At 39.8% G+C, this 20,412-nt stretch overlaps 2 protein-coding genes and 1 pseudogene across 2 annotated transcripts in view; 2 read left to right on the forward strand and 1 right to left on the reverse strand.

Moving 5' to 3' along the window:
• Positions 1-3,668, forward strand: part of LOC108411708 — a 26,033-nt pseudogene extending 22,365 nt beyond the window's left edge.
• The window catches only part of LOC108411712 (zinc finger protein 850-like), a 26,095-nt gene extending 15,375 nt beyond the window's left edge, over positions 1-10,720 (reverse strand). Inside the window, exons 1-2 of the mRNA XM_037543123.1 lie at positions 10,553-10,720; positions 7,513-8,602 (exon numbers count right to left, since the gene is read on the reverse strand). Of these exons, the coding sequence (XP_037399020.1) occupies positions 7,513-8,546 (1,034 nt within the window). The 5' untranslated portion in view covers positions 8,547-8,602; positions 10,553-10,720. The remainder of the gene's footprint in view (positions 1-7,512; positions 8,603-10,552) is intronic.
• Positions 10,721-18,316: 7,596 nt separating this feature from the next.
• Positions 18,317-20,412, forward strand: part of LOC108411709 (zinc finger protein 850-like) — a 28,791-nt gene continuing 26,695 nt past the window's right edge. Inside the window, exon 1 of the mRNA XM_037543122.1 lies at positions 18,317-18,453. The gene's annotated coding sequence lies outside the window, so the exon portion shown is untranslated. The remainder of the gene's footprint in view (positions 18,454-20,412) is intronic.

Here is a 20,412-nt window from a genome sequence, read left to right on the forward strand (position 1 = left end):
GTTAAATGCGGAGGTGAAATTTCCCTGTTGTGGAACTAATAAGGATTACTTAATCTTAATTAATTTCCCATTTTAGCATCAATGATATACTTCTTAAAACTGAGCTCATTATCAAAAATAATGTCTAAAAGTTCTTGATGTATTTTTTATGGAAACATACTGTAGGATGCTGCTCAGAAAGCTACATGACAGTTACGTAAAGGTGTCATGACAATTGACATAATCCAACCAAAGTTTTATAAGTGCTTATTCCAACAGGCCTTTAAGGTTACATTTGCCAGTTTTGATTAAAGTTAGATAAAGATGCCTGTTGGACTGAACATTTATAAAACTTTATGTAGGGTTATGTCAGTTGTCATGACTAGTTTATGTAGGTGTCATGTAGTCTTAGGAAACTACAAAGAATATTATTTTGTCTTTTGACATAATTTCCAATGATAAGAATCTCCGTCTTATCTGTATTCAAAGGTATACGATTGCAGTATATGATTTTGGAAAATGATTGGTGATATTTGAACTCAACAGCCAAGCAAATACACCTCTCCCCTCAGTGCTCCTTGAGAAGCTCTGCCCCTAAATTCATAAATGTGTTTTGCAAAAGCCAACAGCACTGGGCTAACAAACTTTTTTGGGGGGTTTTGTGGCCATGTGACACGTATGGACAAATGCGATCATTTGTTAGTGTGAACAACCACACAGAAATTAATGTAGCTAATATTAACTAGGTCACCACAGTTGTTGCTGCTAAGATGACCAGTTACCATTACAAACATTAGCAAATGGAACAAGACAGTACTGACCTATTGGTTCATTGACACATTGCTTCTTGACAATGCATTGTTCAGCACATTGCCCATCACCTTCCCCCTTTCCTGTGCACAAGCGCAGTCATTGAAGTCATTGTTTCTCATTGGCTGGAATAGTGTTTCGTCTCTTGGCCCAAGATACTTCATTTATTTCCCATTAACAAAGCCATTGTTATGCATGAACAGCCAATTTCTTTCCAGTGCACATACAAAACGGAGAGCTGGTGGACTACTGCGGTGATATTCACTGAATTTGATAAAAGGTGTATTTAATTGAAATCATATACTGTGCTTTTAATCTGTAAGAAACCAATCTATACAATCAAACAAGAGACTATATATTTCTCAACCATATGTCATAGGCAGATATCACTATGGTGTCATCTGCACACTCATGGAAACTAAAACTTTATGATTAATGCCAGGCAGGGAAAACAAGCACATTCATCAAAGTAGGTCCTAGAATTAAACCTTGTGGGACGCCACACGATGCTGCTTGGTTCTTATGTCTAGTGGACACTACATGACTCCCTAACTTTTATCAGGAAACCAAAACTGTCTCTTCTTTGACATCACTTATTTTTCAAAAGTGTAGCTTTGTTGCATTTTACATTGAGACTTTGTCTTTTTCTGTTCCAGAATTGAATGACGTCCTGTGAAAGGTGTTCTCCTGTTTCTAATATCCACCTTCCTACACAGTTTAAATTCATTTCTCAAAACACGTCAAAAGATGCTACCTACAGGGCTCAGACTGCTGAAATCAGAAGATATTAATTACAAGAATATGGCAACCAGAACAAGATCTGGTGTTCAACAGATGACATCTGCTACATCGCACAGATGGACACAGAAGACCACGGGCAAGAAGAGGACTCACCACTGTTCAGAGTGTGGGAAAGGTTTTAATAAACAGAGCGCTCTCCAAGAACACCAGTGTGTTCACCACAGAGAGAAACTGTATCAGTGCTCAGAGTGTGGGAAGAGCTTTAATCAGCAGAGTAATCTCCAACGACACCAGCGCATTCACACTGGAGAGAAGCCGTATCAGTGTTCAGAGTGTGAAATGTGTTTTAGAGACAGAGGCACCCTCAAAATACACCAGCGCATTCACACTGGAGAGAAGCCATATCAGTGCTCAGAGTGTGGGAGGAGTTTTAATCAGCAGAGTCCTCTCCAGCGACACCAGCGCATCCACACAGAGCAGAATCCGTATCATTGCTCAGAGTGTGGAATCTGTTTTAGAGACCAAGGAACCCTCAAAAAACACCAGCGCATTCACACGGGAGAGAAGCCGTATTCCTGCTCAGAGTGCGGGAAGAGTTTTAATCAGCAGGGTAATTTTCAACGACACCAGCGCATTCACACAGGAGAGAAGCCGTATCAGTGCTCAGAATGTGGGATGTGTTTTAGAGACAGAGGCACCCTCCAAAAGCACCTGCGAATTCACACTGGAGAGAAACCGTATCACTGTTTAGAGTGTGGGAAGAGTTTTAATCAGCAAAGTCATCTCCAACGACACGAGCGCATTCACACGGGAGAGAAGCCCTTTCATTGTTCAGACTGTGGAATATGTTTTAGAGACAACGATACCCTGAAAAAGCATCAGCGTATTCACACCGGAGAGAAGCCATATTACTGCTCTGACTGTGGGAGGAGTTTTAATATCCAGGGGAATTTACAGCAACATCAGCGCGTTCACACAGGAGAGAAGCCGTATTACTGCTCCGAGTGTAGGCACAGCTTTAGGCATTTGAGTACTTTGAAGACACACAAGTGCACTAAGAGGGAGAAAGCTCAGAAAGTGTGATTCAGTATTATGTGATATCACTTTCAAAATATATAATAACCTTACTACTCTTTTTATGATTGTTGTTCAGGAGGAGTTGTGGATGAAGTATGGTGGTTTTGTGCTTGAGAGAAAGTACATTATACAGTATTCTGTATGCAGGCAAGACAGTTTTGCGCAACATACATTTATATCAACCTTGAACCTCTTAAAGAAACAAAGGCTGAAAGTTTTGAATTGTTCATCAGCATCCCTAGACTGATGATGATGAGGGTGATTCAAAAAGATTTTTCCGATTACTAAGCACCATATTTTTACAACCGCGAGGCGTCTAGGAACCAATCACAATCCACTTGTAAGAGGGAATCATAGAGTTTCTGACTGGCTCCTTCTGTCTCAGAGGAGATGAGACCCCTGAGCAGAAAGCATTCTGCGTTCTCCACGTCAATAAGAGTGAACCCGTCATGACTGGCGTGATATTTGTGGGCAGTGAAGCTCCAAAAGCTCCAGGCGTTCGTTGTTGGTTCCACAGCACTAGATGATCTCTGAAATCGCACTGAAAGAGCCGTGAGTGCAGCGACCAGTCTGGGATGAGTTTGACTGTGGCGTTGATGTCGTCCGTACAGCTGGAGGAGGTTCATATTGAGCACTTTTACAATTACATAAATGTTATCTAATGATTTACAAGCAAAATTTTTCACTTGTAAATCATTACTTTTTTTTTAATCATATTAATTTTTTTGAATCACCCTGTATTTCTACTTTCTAATAAATTTCTACTAAAATGTACTTTCAAAAGTAGAGATGGACTGATTAGAGATTCTGGGGCCAATATCAATCATCAATGGCTAATACCTATTGAGGGCGAGGCTGGATGCAATATGTAAAGGCGCAGAAGTGACAGCAAAACAAATATACCCCTCTTCAGTGCTCCTTCAGAAGCTCTACCCCAAAATTCATGGAAGCGAATTAACAAGGCAAGCGACACTTCAAAAAAAAAAAAGATCTTCTAAGGCATGAAACCCTTTGCAAACTTTGTACGGGCAATTGCCATGATACAACGTTAGATGGAACATCATCACAGAAAGTAATGCCACTCACTTTTTTGGGTTAGCAAACTGTCACTACAGTTGCTCCTGCAACACTGACCACAAACATTAGCAAACAGGACACAACAGTACTGGCCTACTGGTTTTGTGAAACAGCAAAAATAAGTTGATGTGACCCACCTGTCAAGCACGAATAGCAAAACATCCTCTTTCCTTTTTTATGCCTTTCAACTCTCAAAGCTGCAGTCAGCTTCTTGTCCAAATTTCCTCGTTCCACCTTAAATGGTGCTGCAGTTACACCTGGCATCTAAGGCGAAATATGATGTTTTTACGCCAATCACATATTTGTATTATATGGCTGGAAATTGGCTGATACTGATACATAGCCGATCGATCCTTTCACCTCTACGTAAAGGCACTTAGTTCTTGTTGATACTGTGTAATATTATTTCGATGAACAAGTTCTATTAATCAGACCTGTTTACCCTCTCCTGCACGCTGTGACTAAGCCTTCTGGAGAATGATTTACTCAAATTACTCGAGCTTTCTTGGAGGTCCAGTAGCTTTAATCCTCACCTAGTGTTTTACGGTCCACCTGCTCAGACATTTCTGATGTTTTAGAGCATGTAATTTTTTTCTTGTTCTCTGTGCCACCTTGTTTTCTCACTTTTTGCTCCCCAATGTCTGCTTTGGGGAGCAAAGCAAGAAGTTCTCAACGCCAGATTCATACGGCTGTACTGAATTCAAACTAATCCATGTTTACTGGACTGGGTCCATTATTGGTGCACTCATATATATGTATGTATGTATGTATATGTATATATATATATATATATATATATATATATATATAGTACAACTGTCTTAAATTCTCCATTTGGGAAAGTGTTAAGACATTTATTTGGGCAGTTAGCATGTGTTTACTCAATGAACACTAACATTATACAATAAATGCAAATAAATAAATCTGTTGTGATTTCATTGTTGTATGTATATTCTTAAAAATGTCCCAAATAATGTGGACGTTCTTCACTCCTAATGGAAAAGCATTGCAGGTGGCCTTCCACTTGAAGCTGCTTGACAGTGTATAAGAGGATGTAAAGCTGCATCAGGGCACAGGAGGCTGCGTTCCAAACGATTGTTTGATGTATGTTTTTGGGCCACAGTTGAGTTCCATACGTATTTTCATCATTTTGATGTGTTGATTTTTTAATAATGTAGTAAATAGTAATAGCATGAGGGGGAAACCCTTCCATAAGTGTGTCCAAGCCTTAGACCAGTACTGTGACTGTATGTTGAGTAATATTACATTTATGTAGGTCTTGGCAAGGATCACTGTGTTTACCCTAATTTTCCATCACACCCACCTTCTTTATCCTAACACCTTCATTTTTCTCTGGTCTATCTTAGTTTTTGAGAACTACCACCCTCAGAGCTCATCTAATTCCTAAAAGCCTTCATTAATACGTTCAGGGAAACACAACAGTGTTGAATAGTTCTACCGATTGTAGGCCATGTTATAATTGTCCATCAAACACATTTCTTGGTCTATGTGTTTTTTTATATTTAACATAAAGGGTTTAACTGTTAAATACAGCTTTGAAAGAAAAAGCAAGGAATTCAAGTAACGTGTGTAAGTAAATGTACGACAATGTCAACTCAATCCTAGCCTCCCACTGGCAAGGTGACGTTAGATATAGGAAGTTTACTTTTTGATTTGTACTTTTTGTGAAGTTATTATTGCAATTAAAAACTTTTACTTAACTACATTTCCAAAAGAAAAAAGCTTAAAAAAAAAAAAGTTAGGACGCAGTGCAAAATACAAATAAAAACAGAATGCAATGATGTGCAAATAATTTAACACCTATATTTAATTTAAAGTAATACAGAGACAGCATATCAAATGTTGATTTTGTTTTTTGAAAAATATGCCCATTTTGAACTTGAGCTTGTGTAATGCTAAAAAAATACCTGATGGACCATCTCACAACTAATTAGATTATTTGGCAACAGGTCAGTAGCATGATATATGAGCAGGATATAAAAGCATCTCAGAGAGACTGAGACTTTCAGAAGTAAAGATGGGGAGGGTGTCACCACTCTGTGAAAGACTGCACTATTAAAAAGTGCAATAATTCAAAAACAATTGTCAATGTAAAATCACAAAGAACGTTTTTTTTCCCATCATCTACGGTACATAACATTAAAAGATTCAGAGACACCAGAGAAATCTCTGTATACAAGAGACAAGGACAAAAAGGACCACAAAAAAACAGTATTTATAACTTCAGGCCACAGCCAGCACTGCATTAAAAAACAGACATGATTCTGTAGTGGAAATTTCGGCATGGGCTCAGAAACACTTCTGAAAAACAGTCTGTGAACACAGTAAGTCGCTGCATCTACAAATGCAAGTTATAACTCTACCAAGCAAAGCAGAAATCAATAAACAATATAGAAACACTGCCACTTTCTCTGGGCCTGAGCTCATTTAAGATGAACTAAGGTAAAGTGGAAAAGTGTTCTGTGGTCCAACAAATCAACATTTAAATTTTTTGGGGGGAAACATTAACACTGTCAAAATCTTTTTTGGAAATGGGATTGTACATTTCTCTCCAAACATTTTTTATTTAAAACTTCAAAGAACTGTTACAAATCTTAAAGGCCATGAGATTTTGTTTTTCCCTCTCACCAGTTAAATACAATTCATATCAGTGTGAAATGCCCTGCACTGCTGAGAAAGATGAGGAACAGTGTGCTGCTGCACGACAAAGACTAAGAGGGCATAACAGTGCTGCGCAAAGTAAGGGTTATGATAATATCACAAAATGTATGCATGCAAAGTTTATTATAGTGTTTAAGTGTGCTTTAACTTTACACACAATTTGACAGGTTGCTGAAAAGCATTAAGATAAAGTAGATTTAAGGTAGACTTGTTGCAGCAAATCAATGGTATATACTGTCTGCTAATCATGTGTTGCACTAGCCAATCATAAAAGCAACTATGATTTAACTCTTTAGTCAACCACCTCAGCAAACAATCAGAAAATGGTGCAAGCTACTGTGATAAACAGCATCACTACCTTCCTTCATGTATTTGTTTAATCAGTACATACTATTTACACATACGTTAAATGTATATTAACCATACACTCACCAGACACTTTATTAGGTACATTGTTGAATCAAAACAGCAAACCAGCTTCGCTAAAAATTTCGATTACAGGATTCAATTCTTGGGTTCCAAAATTAAACCAGCGCAACACGTGTTACATCTCATTTGATCACTGTGGTCTCTTTTCCACTGCAGGCCAAGTGGTTCTGGGTATGGAAGATAACTGTTCCAGTGGCCTGAGCTTTACTGATGCAAGCTTATATGATAACGACTCAAATCTGAGGAGGCGAAGTTGATGATGTTCAGAAAGCTGAAATTAAACCTGTTCTGTGGAGTTTGGAGCTATAACCTCCTAGATAAGCTGATGCAAAGCCGGCTTCTCTCTCCTAGCTAGCTTAACATAGCTAATCAGATCCCAACTCCCCAGTACTGGTTTGAATCAACTACCTGGTGCTTTGCCATCATAAGTAAGACACCAAGAACGTACAACAGGAACATCAAATAGAGATTAGTGTTAAAGTGACATGGAGCCAAAATCAAACCTTGTTCTATAGTGTAATAAGCTGTAGCCTGCTAGGCTAAGCTAACGCGAGTATATGGTACCTCCCACCATATGACCTCTGTTTGGCCTCTATTATTTAGCTCATCCCATGGGCTGTTGCAAAAACATCATATTGTTCAAATCAAGGTTGATCAGCTACATATGGGGTTTTTCCTTAGGAGAACTCATACGCTTTGTTCTCACTCTTCACGCACTCATGTGTCTTTAAAGCACTCGAGTGCCTGAAGCTCTGGTTACAGTCACAGCAGTAATATGGCTTCTCTCCTGTGTGAACACGCTGGTGTTTTTTTAGAGTCCCTCTTTCCCTGAAACATATTCCACACTCCGAGCAGCGAAACGGTTTCTCCCCCGTGTGCACGAGCTGGTGACGTTGGAAGGTCGTCTGCTGATTAAAACTCTTCCCACACGCTGAGCAGTGATATGGCTTCTCTCCGGTGTGAACGCGCTGGTGTGCTTTTAGAGCACTTCCATCTCGAAAACTCTTCCCGCACTCTGAGCAGTAATACGGTTTCTCTCCCGTGTGAACACGCTGGTGTAGTTGGAGATGACTCTGTTGATTAAAACTCTTCCCACACTCTGAGCAGTGATATGGTCTCTCTCCTGTGTGAACACGCTGGTGTTTTTTAAGGGTCTCTCTATGTCTAAAATGTAATCCACATTCTGAACACTGATACGGTTTCTCCCCTGTGTGAACACGCTGGTGCCTGTGGAGAGTACTCTGAGTAAAACTCCTCCCACACTCGGAGCACTGATAAGGTTTCTCTCCAGTGTGAATGCGCTGGTGTTGCTGGAGATGACTCTGCTGACTGAAAGCTTTTCCACACTCTAAACACTGATACGGTTTCTCTCCAGTGTGAACACGCTGGTGTTTTTGGAGATTACTCTCCACATTAAAACTCTTTTCACACTCTGAGCACTGATACGGCTTCTCTCCAGTGTGAATGCGATGATGGAGTTGGAGCGTACTCTGTAGAGTGAAACTCTTCCCACACTCTGAGCAATGATACAGTTTCTCTCCTGTGTGGATGCGCTGGTGCGTTCGGAGACGATTCCGTTGACTAAAACTCTTCCCACACTCTGAGCAGCGGTGAGGTTTCTCCTTTTCTGTATTTATCTGTATTTGCCTGTGAGATGCCTTAATGCAGGAACTACCAGAAGACATCTGCTCAATACACGGGCTTATTGTGGATGCCATGTTTTCAGATTTAACCACTCTTGTGTTCAGCATGTTAATGGTGTCCTCTTGGTCGTAGCAGATGACTTGAAACAGAACATCATTCACTTCTGTATGGAAAAAGGAGAAACATATAAATATGACATAGACAATGCTCAGCTGGTTTAATGATATCCATCCATCCATCCATCACAAATGAGAGTGAACCTTCATTGTTTTACTACATGATGTACTACATTAGCACATCAACATTCATTTTAGCCATTTATGCCTCCCAAATTACTACTAATAAACTACTAAAAAGGGTTATTTAGGTAAATAAAAAAACATTTAGTTATAGTCTATGTTTGAAATAATAATACTATGATATAGGGCAGCTTTCAAACTATCCAACTCGCTGAAAAATGTTCTTCCTTAAATTCTGATTTCATGATTACATGAATATTGTACAACTTGTCATTTATAAGTCATGGTTTATTTATCTAGGTGGTATTATAATAATAAAATAATGTTTATTCATTTACAATAATGCATGTAAAGTCTTGATTTCAAAGCAAAAGGTTTTATTCATGTGTCCAACTACAAAGAGTAGTTACACATATTCTAGGTGGTGAAACTGGTGACAGGAACCAGGGGTTGTCATGACAACACTAATATGAAAATTCATTTATATTCATTTGCGCTCTTCTCTAACCACAATACACAATATTGATAACAGAAGGTCATCAAATCTGCTGATTAATCCAGAAACACAGCTGACCTCAAGCAAGAGTGCAACTGACAGTCTTAGCACTGTTAAAAAGCATATTCAAAGGTAAAACAGACATTTTATAATGCATTTAAATAGAATCAGGCTTTATCATTTTAAAAGGGCTTTAAAAGGTGAATTATAGACATAAAACTATTTCTACTACTATGACAATAACATCTACTTCATCACCATTTCGACATGTAGCTGCACGTTTCTATGCACATTTAAGCAAATCAGTATGCACATCAGTATATTTTGCACTGTTTACAGTGGTGTGAAAAAGTATTTGCCCCCCACAGCTTTGCTTCTGCAGGACCTGGACAACTTGTCATAACTGACGGAACCATGGATTCTGCACTTTATGAGAAAGTCCTTATGGAGAATGTCTGCCCACCTGTAACCTGAAGTTTGAGTGCAGTTGGATTATGCAGCAGGTCAATTATCCAAAGCACGCAAGTAAGTCCACCTCTAAATAACCCAAAAAATAAAAAAAAGTTAAGGGTTTGGAGCAGCCAAGCCAAAGTCCTGAATTTAATCCCATTGAGACGATGTGGCAAGACCTTAAACTGGTATTCATAGTCAAAAACCCTCCAGCGTAGCCAAAGTAAAACAACTCTGCAATGAGGAATGGGTCAAACGTTCTCCTCAGTGATGCGAAAGACTGACTGCAAGTTTGACTGCAGGTTGTTACTGCCAAAGGTGATGGGGGCGATTACTTTTTCACACCAGTGAGAGATTTATTCAAAAGCTACATCTTCAATTTATGGAATGATCATTTAAAAGCTGCATTTTGTGTCTAACATTAATGTTAGTTGGAAACAAACAACAGAAACAAGTGGGGGTGAATACTTTCACAGCACTGTATATCTGAACTCTGTACTTTGATTTTATACCTTTTATACTGGATTCAAGTTCTGCTTAACAAGAGCACAACTGTAATGCAGAAAGAAGATCAGCAGGTAAAGGTGTGGTTGGTTAGTGTAGTGGGTAACACCTCTGCCTTCTACGCTGTAGTCTGGGGTTCAATCCCCACCTGGGTAAGCACCCTACACTAAACCAATAAGAGTCCTTGGGCTAGACTCCTAACACCACCTTGGCCTACCTGTGTAAAATGATCAAACTGTAAGTCGCTCTGGATAAGAGCGTCAGCCAAATGCCGTAAATGTAAAGAGCATCAGTTCAAATGCCACCAAAATGAATGGCTTTGCTTGAAAACGGTGGAAAAAACGATCAGAATATATGAATTATAACAGGAGAAAGAGCCACATTACTCAGCGAGGTGTGGACAGGAGCTGCCTGGCGTCCCTACCTTTCAGAAAGCGAGCGTCTGTCCAGCCGATCCACTACAGGTCAGTGAAACAGTCTTTATTTCAGCGGAATGATTAAACTACACGTGAACTGCGGCGGTTCAGCTCCAGCTGCGGAGCGCCGGACTGCAGGTCAGCGGGATCTTCTGCTTCTCCACTCTATTGGAGTTGGAGAACCACAGTTGTGTTATTAGCGCCACCACATGGTCTGCAGGGGCTTCACATGGATTTCTTCGTCGTTCCCACCCGTTTTCGTCCATCCCAGCTAAAGAAATCAGACACCACTAAAAGTCTCTTCTGGTTCCTGATGGTGTCCAGTGGTCACTAATGGTGTTTAGTGTTTTCTTTATGGGTTGAAATCACAGTGTAGAGGATTCTAATGCTTTAACAGGTGTTCTGGGACTGATTTCAGATGCATTTGTTGGTTTATTAGTGAATTCTAAAAAGGTGTCCTACAGGTAACCAGCGGTCTCTTAAATGGTAATTATTTAGCTGATTCTCATTCCTGCTGAAAAAAGACCATTAGAACCAGTAGGATTAAAACCCGATGGTTTTGCTTTCTAGTGGGAATTGGCTTTGTAGTTACCATTAGAGATTATTAGCAAATTTTATGATTTTTTTCAGACATCTGATCAGTTGGAACAGAGAAAGAAGGAGTAGTGGTGGTTGGTTAGTGTAGTGGGTAACACCTCTGCCTTCTACACTGTAGACTGGGGTTCAGTCCTCCACCTGGGTAGACACCCTATACTATACCCATACGAGTCCTTGGGCTAGACACCTAACACTGCCTGTGTAAAATGATCAAATTGTAAGGGCGTCTGCAAAGAAATTACAACCAAATATTGAACAGTGGCTTAAATTATTATTTGTCATACTGTGTTGCTCTAAATGAGTTAAACAGGACTAATTTTGCTCTCTCTATAATGAAACATGTAGTCAGTGTCTAAAAGTCCTGAATATACATATGTTCAGAAAAGTATATCGCTATCAGAAGAAAACCTCATCTCCAAAATGGTAACTTTCCAGGAGAAAATAAAAACCTACTTTACTTTTAATGCAAGTCAATGGAACCAGAATTTTTAACAAGCGATTTTGGGCTGTTTTTGGTTCATTCTTCATGATGTAGTCAAGGACCAGGGGTGGGAACCTGTAACAGATCATCAGTGACCATCTGGAACCACATAAAGCTGGCCTTGGCTGAATTAGCAGGGTTCAGTTTGGCTTATCTGTAGCTCTTCACCATATATGGATAGAACTGAGTCCAGTGGCGGCGCTTTACACCACTGCATTCCACGCTTTGCATTGCGCTTGGTGAAGTAAGGCTTGGATGCAGCTGCTCAGCCATGGAAACTCATTCCAAGAAGCTCTCTACGCTGTTCTTGAGCTGATCTGAAGGCCACATGAAGTTGAGAGGTCTGTAGTGATTGACTCTGCAGAAAGTCGGTGACCTCTGCGCACTATGCCCCTCAGCATCCACTGACTTTTTACGTGTCTGTCATTTTACGTGGCCGACCACTTCGTGGCTGAGTTGCTGTCGTTCCCAATCGCTTCCACTTTGTTATAATCCCACTGACAGTGGACTGAGGAATATTTAGTAGTGAGGAAATTTCACGACTGGACTTGCTGCACAGGTGGCGTCCGATCACGGTACCACGCTGGAATTCACTGAGCTCCTGAGAGCGACCCATTCTTTCACTATTCAAATATATTTCAACTATACCTACATAAAAAATGAATATGTACAATATGTATATTTAAAACTATATAGAAAACAATATTCATATATGGATGGAATATATTACTGTATTATTGTATATATTAGCTTTTTTTGTATTTCATTCTGATTTGTTTGCTTTCAAAAAACTTTTGGTGTATCAGAGATGCAGTCTATACATGATCCACAAATAATGGATGTATTTCAGCCACCTGTCCAATATTTGATACTTGCATATAGGTACACGACATACATGTACATGTATTTTTAAATGTATGCCTGAGCCTTTATGATATATGTGCATATATTGCCATATATCAGATTTCCATGTGGAACAACCTGCAGGTCAGAGTGAATCTCTGGTGGAAGTGATTGTTTGTAGTTTTAGTCTAAAGAGTGACAGGCTTTATTTAAGAACTTGTTTAAGCACTGATCATGCAGTGTTTATTATTCTGAAAGCTTTTCTGTTGATGCTGTCCGCACTCGATCACACAGATCATATTATTGCCTTTGTGGTAATAATATTTTATTTCAATAATATTTTATTATTATTTGAGTGAATGTAATAAATTATTATATCATCTCTGTCTGTGACAATAGAATTTATGTGTTTAGCTTAAGAAAGGCTTTTCTTAATGAGAAAGAATGGACAAAAATATGATGGGATGGCTAATTTTACCTTCCACCATCATCATCAGACCATATATTGTCATTACCTGATGAAGTTCTAACTGTTTCCATCATGAGCTATATTCTGATCAAGGATATATGCTGATCTCAATGCTTTGTTTTTCTTAATTTCAATTTCACAAGTGCAGAATCGCTTAAACAAAACCAAAAGCAAAAATATCTAGAATGCAGATTGTTTTTCACAATTATAAATATATTCAAGTAAAATACACAGCACAGAAATATTTTGGTCGAAAGTAGATGAACTTCATTCAATGGCTAATGAATACACAATAAAACAAGCCAAAAATTAGAAGCAAGTGCTTAATTTAAGTAATGCAATAAAAATAGTTCGTTTTTTGTTAATTACAGAACCTATAGTACTATATAAGATACAATAAGATAAGATAGGGTTTACTGTCATTCGCATCACATGTGGTACATGAGGTGGAATGAAATAGTGAACTCAAGGACCGGACACTTCATGCTGAGTTCAAAGGATGGAGCCGTTTCTGGAGTGGTGGTGGGGCTAGAATGGTCAGAGTCAGAGAAAGATGCGCTCATCCGCATAATCTTCCTTTGCACCTCCTCACTGGACTAAAAAGAGAAGAAGAAAACATTTCAGTATCTCAGTCTCAGCATCAGAAACTCTGGCTCTACTGTGTTTTCTATTATCATCTATTCTACTGTGTATTATATCACATGAATGATTCTGGTAAAGTGTCCTCACCTCTCACGTTGCTTTAAGGCTTCTGACTGCATTAATAAACTTGTCCATCCACCCACGGACAGTTTTCTGGAAGCTCTTCTTCTCCCTTTTTGGCTCTTTTTGTTTTTCCTCTTTCTTTTTTAGTTGTTGAATTTCTTTTTCCATCTTTTTCAGTCTTTTCCCCATCTGCTTCCTCCTTTTCTGATGTTTTCTCTCCTTCTCTTTCATCATCTCTTTCATTTTCCCCCACGCCGAGCTCTCTCCACAAACTCCATTGTCCGCCTCCTCTGTTTCTCTAAGAACTCGTGCTCCATCTTCTTCTGTTGTTCCCACACTCTCTCTCTTTCTGCCTGTCTCTCCATCTCCCTTTCTTTCTCTATTTCCCTTTCTCTCTTCTTCCTCTCCTTCAGTCTTTCCTTTACCTTCTTCAGTCTGTCTGTTAGTCTCCCTATCTCTAGGAGAAGCTCGTCCTCTCTCCTAGAGCTCAGAGTTTCAGTCTGAAAATCAGATGGAAAATGATTTCTTTCATCAGGTTGACTGACAACTTTATTCAGTTCATCATTAGGTGTGCAGTAGCTCAGTACCTGACAAGTTATGACCAGTTATGATATACAGAGCGGAGATGTACAAATATTTTTTCAAAATATGACCCAGGTTTTGGGGGTAGAAGATGATTTATGGTCAGTGGTCAGGAGGTGTGAATTTAACCTATTATGTTAAAGGCGCAATGTGTAGTCATGAGGTTGCTCCCCTCAGGACACAGTGGGCTGAATATTTTTGCTTGGTGGACTATTCTTAGTCCAGCAGTGACACTGAGGTGTTTAAAATCTCCAGCAGCACTGCTGTGTCTGATCCATTTGTACCAGCACAATACGCACTAACACACCACCACCACATCAGTGTTACTGCAGTGATGAGAATAATCCACCACCCAAATAGTACCTGCTCTGTGGGGGTCCATGGGGGTCCTGACCACTGAAGAACAGGGTAACAGAGTATCAGAGAAACAGATGAACTACAGTCTGTAACTGTAGAACTACAAAGTGCAGCTATACAGTAAGTGGAGCTGATAAGATGGACAATGAGCGCAGAAACAAGGAGGTGGTCATGATGTTCTGCCTGACCGGTATATATGTAACTGTAACTTGCCTCACAGCTGTCCATCTCTTCTTCTGTTGTCATATTGTGGGCCTCCAGTTTTCTCTGCTCCTCTTCCTCTTCCAAATACTTCATCACTATCCCTTTAGTGACATTTTGGAAGGAACTGGAGGTCCTTTGACGCCTTCTCTCGATCCTCCACATCTGTCTCCATCTCCGAGAAAATCTAGGGGTGTCAGTTGATTAAACAATAAATCACAATTGATCACCTGCAACTGCAACGATCGCAACTGAATACCCCTCCCTTTCAAAGTGTGTCGTATAGCCCACCGTGACCATGTTTTCATTTTAATGTCAAGGATCCACCCTTCCTTTTTTTTCTAAATAATGTATGATCCTCTATTTGTCAAAATTTGGGTTTTCAAACTTCTCACAACTCAGAATAGTTATCCAGCACCGGCAGCAACCACTGATTATTCTTCTTTCTACATCTTCTAACCGGTGCTATAGCGCCACCAAATTCAAGCAGTCACTTGAAAAGACATTCTTTACAGCAGGTGTTTGATTGGTCTGTTCTGGGCTACTGTAGAAGCATGGCAATGCAACATTTGTTAAAAGAGGATATGCTCCCTCTACAGACATGAAGTGCTGTATTCTAAAGTAACAAAAACACAATGATTCATAGTTACAGGCAAGTATACACTAATGAAAAAATGGGTTTGTATATTTTACTCCATTTTGGTTGATATATCTCCTTAAATCTTACACACTGCACCTTCAAAACTGCTTAAAATGATATTATACATAAACCGCACACGCCGACTTGCCACTTCATTAAAACCACCTTCTTGTTTCTACGCTCAGTGTACATTTTATCAGTTCCACTTGTGCTGGTACGAGTGGGTCAGATACAGCAGTGCTGCTGGATTTCTTAATCACTGTGACCACTCACTGTCCATTCTATCAGACACTCCTACCTTGTTTGTCCACCTTATAGCGATAACTCATCTGTTGCTGCACTGTTTGTGTTGGTCATCATCTAGTCCTTCATCAATAGTCAAAAGTATCGGTCTCAATCCCTGAGAAGCTCTAGGATGATTAAATAATGAATGACAATGAATTGCTTTTATCTCATATTTGAACGATTTTTATAATTTGATGAAATAGACTGATTTCTAAAGTATATATTACACCCAGTAAATCAGTAACATTACTGAGAACTAGAGTTTGAATTGAAAGTTTAACAGCACTTGTCTCATTTTATTTTTCAGAGTGCTGGACAGCTCCAGTGTGTGTGTGTGTGTCTGTGTGTGTGTCTGTGTGTGTGTAACTTTGTTTACCGTACAGGTGTCCATCTCTTCCAAGTACTTCATGACTATCTCTCTAGTGACAGTCTTGAATGAACTGCTGGAGGTCCTTAGGCACCTCATCTCGTTCTTCTCCTCCACGTCCACATCTCTCTCTATATCCATGAAACTGGAAGCCGATAAATCACAGTTAATCACATTTGTCTCAGTTTGACTCTAAAGAAAGATTAACATTTTAAAGCAGTGCAGTTTGTTACAGCTACAGGAGCGGACGAAACAGGCTGATTTCTAAAGTATGTATTCAGTTCAGTAAATCAGTAACATTACTGAAGACTGCAGTTTGGACAGAGGTAGACTTAGAGTAACGGAAGGGTGAGTGTCTGAGAGAGTGAGTGAAAGACAGACAGAGTTATAGAGTGTGAGACAGAAAAAGAGAGACAGAGAGAAAGAGACAGAGAGACGCGAGAGAAAGAGAGAGAGCACCCCTTTTGTGATTAACATTATTTTTAAAAGAATTCATATTTTAATCAAAACTGCATTAAGATTAAACTGTTCGGTCAGTCGAATGATGTGAATAAACAGGCCAGTAATGTCTTACCAATGATTATATTCACAGAAAGTATCCAGGTTTAACGTCCAGTTTTGACCTCGCCATCAGTCACACCAATTGTATTAGCTGTAAACACAGTGACTGTCCAGCTTCACATCTGGACAGCTGTCTCATCCCAGCAGCGCACTGTAAACACAGTGACTGTCCAGCTTCACATGTGGCACATCAACCAAGTGAGCGAGCTGACCAATCAGAGCATACTGGGCTCATCAGGAAGGAGGGGCTTAAAGACACAGGAGCTCTAACAGAGCGTTTCAGACAGAGGGTGAGTAGAGATTTGCAGTAGGAGAAAAATATGTTTCTGGAACACTGAAGCGTGTAAATATGCTATAGTAGAGCCCAAAAATAAAATTATGAACGTATGGAAATTAACATAATAGGTCACCTTTAAATTCAGCCTACTTGTTTATGCAGATGCAAAAGAAATTTCACATTTATTGTCTTGAAATTGATTTTTCAACAGGTGCATTTTCCTCATATCTCTGACAAAGAAGACTAACACTGAGAAAAAACAGAGGGAGAAGCGATGGGCTGTGAATCTGACAGTTCTCTCATCACGGATTTAACTCTAAAAGTAGAGATCGGTAACATTAGCAGTGTGATATCAGTAATATTAGTGTTCAGGTATTATGGCGTGGACACTTGCATATTGAGTTATCTGTTACCTGTTTTCTGTGTCCACGTATGACCACATAAAATGTCCACAGCTTGGCTCTATTCCAGCTCCAGGCACATCTGAGTCTGGTATTAAGTGTTTGACTTCTGATGATCACCTGGCTCAGGTATGTTAGGAGTGCTGCTATTAACTTCAGCATAACTTTATATACGGAATATCAGCAGACCTTAAAATAAGTGCATTGGTTTGTGGATCTGTGTATTTATTGCAGTATATTTCAAATTTCTACACAAAGTCAGTTATTTTTCCTTGTCTGTAGAACATATCAGGCGTGAACGTGCTATTGTACATTGCATATACACAGTTGTTAAAACAATAAACAATAACTAATCTATATTTTTTGAAAGCTATGTGGGTGCTTTTTCATGGGCTGTGCTTTGGATTGCAGAGTAAATTATTTGCCACCATACTGCCACCACGTTGAAGGCATGTTCTGAACTCAAATACATTTTCCCTGATTCCATAAGCTTTTCTAATGCAACAGAAACATCTAAAGGGGGATTCCACATTTTTCTAAACTTGGCGTAATTCTGCCATTGCGCTGTAAACAACATCATTTAGTGGTTTCATATAAAATGGCTCATTGTAGAGAAAGTTGCAGACTTGGAGCCATGTACCCTTTATTATGATTACTATTATCATCATTACGTTTGTTACATTTGTTCTGAAATTTAAGACTGTAGTGTGAAGTAATGCATGTAATGTTTGTGTGTTTATGAAATAATATACAACAATAAATAATACCATTATGCATCCTGCATTTTGAGACATCCTGGGATGTTATTACAGCCAATTACTTCAATTCTTAAGACATGCCTCAAGATGTCCTACGACGTCTTCATGATGTTTCTTTAGACATCCCAAGACCTGGTGATGGCTGGGAATGTGACCCATGTCGATCACCATGGTGGCTACTAAACTGGAAAGAGAGCTTCATCTAACTACAGGTGGTCACGTGGTTCCAGTGTGAGGCCCCCCCTGCGTCTCAGGCGGTGGCGCTAATTCTGTAGCTGCGGTTCTGTAGCTCCAGTAAAGTGGAGAAGAAGAAGGTTCCGCTACGCGTCCGGACGGTCTTTGATGCGGCGCTGCTGGAGGAACAGGAACAGGAGCTGAACTGAAGGTGAGCAGATCTTTAACACCTCGCCGTGTTTACAGACTCCTCCTGCACCGACGGCTGGACGGACGTCTGGATTTTGAAAAGGAGGAGTCGAGAGGTCCGGAATCCGAGCCAAAGCAGAAGCAGCTCGGTCCGGATTGGGCTGATACGTGGGCTGTTGTGCTGGAATAGGTGGCTGATCATGTTCTCCTGGTTATGTGGACCAGAGCTGAGCGGTTTGAACGCGATTCTCAGAAAGACGCGCCTAGAATCCGCTCTTATAGCGCCTCTGTCTGACCATCTAAAGGCTCAGCCCCCCCAAAGCCCCCCGTTTATTCAGTCTAGACGTGTTCCTGACTTCCGCAGTCCTGACAGGCCAGCTCTACTTTCATTAACTGCTGACTCGTTTTAGACGTCCTTTAATAAGACACCAAACGGTGCTGCATCATCATCATCATAATTGCATACAATGTACAAGCAATGACATCACACAGACCAATCAGAGTCTAGAATACAGGTAAATACAAACACATTTATAACCTAATAAAAGGTTAATAAAGAAGCAGAAGAATCGTAATAAACATCAATGCATTACATGACATGACATGACAACTATAAGTGTTGTTTATATATAACTATAACTTTATAAGTAAACAAGTGAAAGGGGGGTTTGTGTACTCTTGTCAAAGAGAAATTAAAATAAGGGGGAAAAAAACAGTTTATTGAATGTTTTTCTTCCCCTCAGACATTTTCCGTTTTCTTCCTCTGAAAACGGATTGGGAAAGTAAAAGGGTACTATGTTCATCAAAGCGTAATATAATCTCAAGAAACTGAGAACAGAGTCCGTTTTCCAGCAGACGGTACTTTCATTTTCACAGCCGACCTGTCAATCAGCCCATCAAAATGTCCCTCACTGCATCAGTTTGAGCAAGATAACAAACAGGCAAGGGTCCCATAAAGAAATACAGGGACATGATTTTACATTTAAAATCCATTTATTTCGTCTAAAATATGGTTTCATTCCAAAATGTCGTTTAAACAAAAAGGAAAAAGTGGTATTGGTAGCGTTATGGAAACAGTATAAGAAGAACAATAGTTATGCATGGAGCAGCAACTTGGCAAGCCATTAGGTGTTTCCAGCCCACGTGGGACGTCATTTGGCTTTGGTGGATAATGGTGGACTGCGTTTATTTGTTTTTGGCTTTAGCATTGTAAGATTGCAAAAATGGAAAAAATGTCCGTTGTGGTGTCAAAAAACCCAAAGGTGTTTTGCCAGTTTATTGGATGAAACCACTGGACAAATCAGTTTTTATGATAAATCAAGACAGAAAAATCATGCTAAATATGGAAAGTTTAACAAAAGTGAATACAAATGAAGAAAAACAGGCTTGAGAGCCTTTAGGGCACTCATCACCCCAGTAAACCTGAGTGTGGACTCGGGTTCGCTCTTTCTCCCATCTCCCAAGACAATGAGTTCCCGCTTATCTCTCCAAGTCCAAACTCTCTGAGCTCAAGCCTGAACTGCCTGCTAAGTTTTACCAAAAGAATTTATAACAACCCTGCGTATCTGAAGTGACCTCCTTCACCCAATCACCCAAACCAAGAGACAAGGACTCATCATCAGGGCCTACAGAGATGAACGACCCGACAGCACACTTAGGAAACATACACTGTAATAGACCTAAGAACATCGTAATACCTGATTTTTATACTACCTAAAGCTAAAGGTGAAATGTAATCAATTGAAGTGAAAGGTGTGTGTCTCTATGTGCGTGTGTGTGTCTGTGTGTGTGTGTGTGTATAATGTGCAGACTTAGTGGATGTATGTGTGTGTGTGTGTATGTATGTGTGTGGGTGCGTTTGTGTGTGTGGGTGTATGTGCGAGCGTATGTGTGAGGGTGTGTGTGTCTGTGTGAGTGTGTGTGTGTGTGTGCATGTGTCTGTGTGAAAGTGCGTGGGTACGTATGTGTGTGTGTGTGTATG

The sequence above is a fragment of the Pygocentrus nattereri genome, chromosome 12, assembly GCF_015220715.1.
Source record: "Pygocentrus nattereri isolate fPygNat1 chromosome 12, fPygNat1.pri, whole genome shotgun sequence".
Taxonomy (NCBI): Eukaryota; Metazoa; Chordata; class Actinopteri; order Characiformes; family Serrasalmidae; genus Pygocentrus; species Pygocentrus nattereri.